Source organism: Dromiciops gliroides, chromosome 2 (genome assembly GCF_019393635.1).
Source record: "Dromiciops gliroides isolate mDroGli1 chromosome 2, mDroGli1.pri, whole genome shotgun sequence".
Classification (NCBI taxonomy): domain Eukaryota; kingdom Metazoa; phylum Chordata; class Mammalia; order Microbiotheria; family Microbiotheriidae; genus Dromiciops; species Dromiciops gliroides.
The window spans coordinates 223,638,039-223,641,417 of NC_057862.1; the positions used below are offsets into that span (position 1 = coordinate 223,638,039).

The following is a 3,379-nucleotide window of genomic DNA, read 5'->3' on the forward strand; positions in this document are numbered from 1 at the left end:
TTGTGTGGGGATGTGCCATGTATAGAACTCCCCAACTTGTGTCATCGAGGTATGGCCCTGCCAAATAATCTGTATTCATCACTGAAACAGTGACATCTAGGTTCATGATTGAAGGACACATCTGCACATATTGAGAGAATAGTATTAGCCTACCTACATGGCAGGAGACACTATAAGAACCAGGGAGGAAAATTATGTGCCCTTGGCTATTGTTTCCATAATTCTAGCTTTGTTTGCTCTCTAGATTATTTCCAGTGCAGGTGCATTGAATCTTAAACTGTCTTAAGCAAAGTGGGGGTACATAATGGACTTCTAAATAAGAAATGTCCATTCCCTGCATTTGGGCTTCAGAGAGATATGAATGTTCATTTTAAAGATGTGTTTGCTGTTCTGGTTCTTTATCTTCATTTAAATTTTTGGCTGTTGTAGTTGTTGTTGTTGTAGTTTGGTTGTTAATATAAAGGTCATTAGGTGTTCCTGTCACTGGCTTAGGGCAATATCATTCTGTTTGTATTCCAGGGTTTTGCTGAGACAATGAAGTTTTTGCTTTTGTGAGAAAATAATTATTAATAGTGAATTTCTTTGGGACCCAGGGACCCAGTTTTAATTGGATTTCTCTCCCTCTCATCCCCCATTTCATAAAGCTCAGTTCTTGAGAAAGTTCTATCTCTTTCAGGGCGTAATATCTTTTAGGGCAAACCCAAAGTAACAACAGAAATGGAGATACACTCTTTTTTGTCTACTTCAGTGAACTGATGTGATTATATCACATTTAGATAATGGACTTTACCTTGAGCAACTTAGGGGAGAGTCTTTTTAGATACATCCCCTGATGTCATCTGTAGAGATCATTTTAATTTGGACCACCCTAAGGTCATGTCAGCCAATGGAATTGTATGATGCTAGCCAATTAGCTTTGAACAGTAATGTAGTGACCCACCTCTATCAAAGGTGGATAAAAGCCAAGACCACATGAGGCTCATTATCTTGGATCAGACTCTTGACTTGGGAAGGCTGTCAGTTGGTGATCGTTCTCCTTTTAGGACAGGGTGGGCTGTTAGGCCATGTGCTCTGTTAGAGACAATATGGCACTAGAGTTTTTCTGCTCATATTAAATGTTACATGGTCAATTCTTTACTAATATTCAATATTAATTAATAGTACATACTTACTGCCTAAATGAGTGAAATAGCCATTATGATATAAGTAGCCATTAATATATAGGTAGCAAATATTTTAGAAAACACAGCCTACCTCAATAATTTAAAAACACACACACACACACACACACACACACACCACGCACACACTTTAGCCCTGCCAATTTACCTGTTCAATTAAAGATGGGGGGGGCAGTGTTAGTGTGGAGAGTTCTACAATAGCGATGCTATGAGGTCTCTCCTAGGACTCCTAGTTATCAAAGATGAAGCATGATCTTCTGATTCTAGTTCTTTTTCAGAAGACCTGAAATTTCCACTTGCTTAGAAAAGAACATACATACAATTTTGAGAAAACAAATTGATAATTTATTTTAAAACTATTTACAGCTTTGATAACAAATAAAAAGGCAAGAACAACAATGATAAAAAATTCTCCTGCTGCTTGAGGAGCCAGTCACCACCATGAATGACACTGTAAACATCAGAACCAGGAAGTTCATGACAAACAGACTTCTTCAGTGTAAACAGATGGTTATAGATGTCCTTCATCCTGGAAAAGCCACAGTGCCCAAGACTGAAATTCGAGAAAAACTGGCCAAGATGGACAAGAGAACTCCAGATGTCATTTTTGCCTCTGGATTCAGAACCCATTTTGGTGGTGGCAAAACAACAAGCTTTGGCATGATTTATGATTCCCTCGATTATGCAAAGAAAAATGAACCAAAGCACAGACTTGCAAGGCATGGCCTGTATGAGAAGAAAAAGATGTCAAGAAAGCAGTGAAAGGAATGCAAGAACAGAATGAAGAAAGTCAGGGGTACTGCAAAGGCAAATGTTGGTGCTGGCAAAAGGAAGGAATAAAAGGTGCTATGGAGGATGTTTGTCCATGAAGATGGTTTTTCATCAGAGCATAAATAAACTATGTAAAAACCTCAAAAAAAAAGAGTTTATTGTGTTACTTCTTAGCTGGACACTCATAGCTATACTTTTCTTTTGAACTTTTTTTTTTAAACTGTGTCACCCACCACTTCCTAAGGCTATTTAAATTAATAAAGGTACTTGGAAGATCTATGATTTTGCCTATCTGGGTACTTCTTCCTTCAGTGGTGCAGAAATATCCCAAGAGCATTTTTTTCAATGTTGATCTGTTTTTTTCTGATTCGGTTGGAATACTCTCTAAGTAAAAATCACTTTTAAATCTAACTGCAACACTTTCTTAAGTCAACGCACCACAAAAAAATGAACACACAAGGAAATAGTAACTTTTTAATCAACTAATATGAAGAACAGTATAACATATTAGTGAGGAGATTCATGAATACCAACTCTAACAGGGAGGTAGGGATGATATTTCTTTTCGTTGCCAAGAACTCAAACTACTGTTTAATGGAATGTGATATAACACTTATGAATCATAATTAAAAAAAAAACATTGATACAAGTCTGGTTTATTACCCAAAGTAATCAATTTAGTCAACAAATTCCAATGTCTTCATTAGAATAAAAGGCCAAATTTTGTTTGGGGTGGGGTAAGGTATAGATTCTAATGAACATTAAAAATTTACTTTGAAGTTCATATTTACAGCTTTTGTTCTGTACTGTTGTAAATTCTCAAACCATGCAACATGGAAAAGAATTTTCTTGAAAAAGCTTTGGAAGAAGCCTTTCTAAATTGTTTCATTCAATCAACTTTATTCTTGCCCTTGAGATATGTAATTAAATAGAATTGATTTACAAGTCATTTTGTGTTTTAAAAGAGTATTAAATTGTAGTTTAAGAACACAATATAATATATAGGTTAAAGCTGTAGAAGGTTCTTCATTCTCCCTTGAAAAGAATAAAGAAATAAATTCCACAATATTGTTCTATATTGTGAGAGGAAGATGGAAGGAATTTATTTTTAAACCTGAAATGAAATCATTTGATTGACAATGGAAAACATAGTCTGACTTTTACAGAACGTAATACAGAAGGATAAAACTTAGAGTAGGAATTGAATTAAATATACCCTTTCCCATTTGATTTCTAGCATTTCCTGTTTCCAAAAAAGGGCAGAAATGACAGGTTGAAAGAACACGTAAGAAAAGAAGAAATAAGAAAATATGACACAGATCTTAGTGGGTACCCTAAGCAAAAATGAAAGGCATTTTTTGCATAAATTCACCAAAGCCATTCCCTACTAAGAAAAAAAATAATAATAACGAGTCTTCATCAGGGTG

At 35.3% G+C, this 3,379-nt stretch overlaps 1 protein-coding gene across 1 annotated transcript; it reads left to right on the forward strand.

Moving 5' to 3' along the window:
• Positions 1-1,622: 1,622 nt before the first annotated feature.
• On the forward strand, positions 1,623-1,943 carry LOC122738014 (40S ribosomal protein S24-like). Its single transcript, XM_043980057.1, has one exon. The coding sequence runs from the start codon at positions 1,623-1,625 to the stop codon at positions 1,941-1,943; it is 321 nt and encodes a 106-aa protein (XP_043835992.1).
• Positions 1,944-3,379: the final 1,436 nt, after the last annotated feature.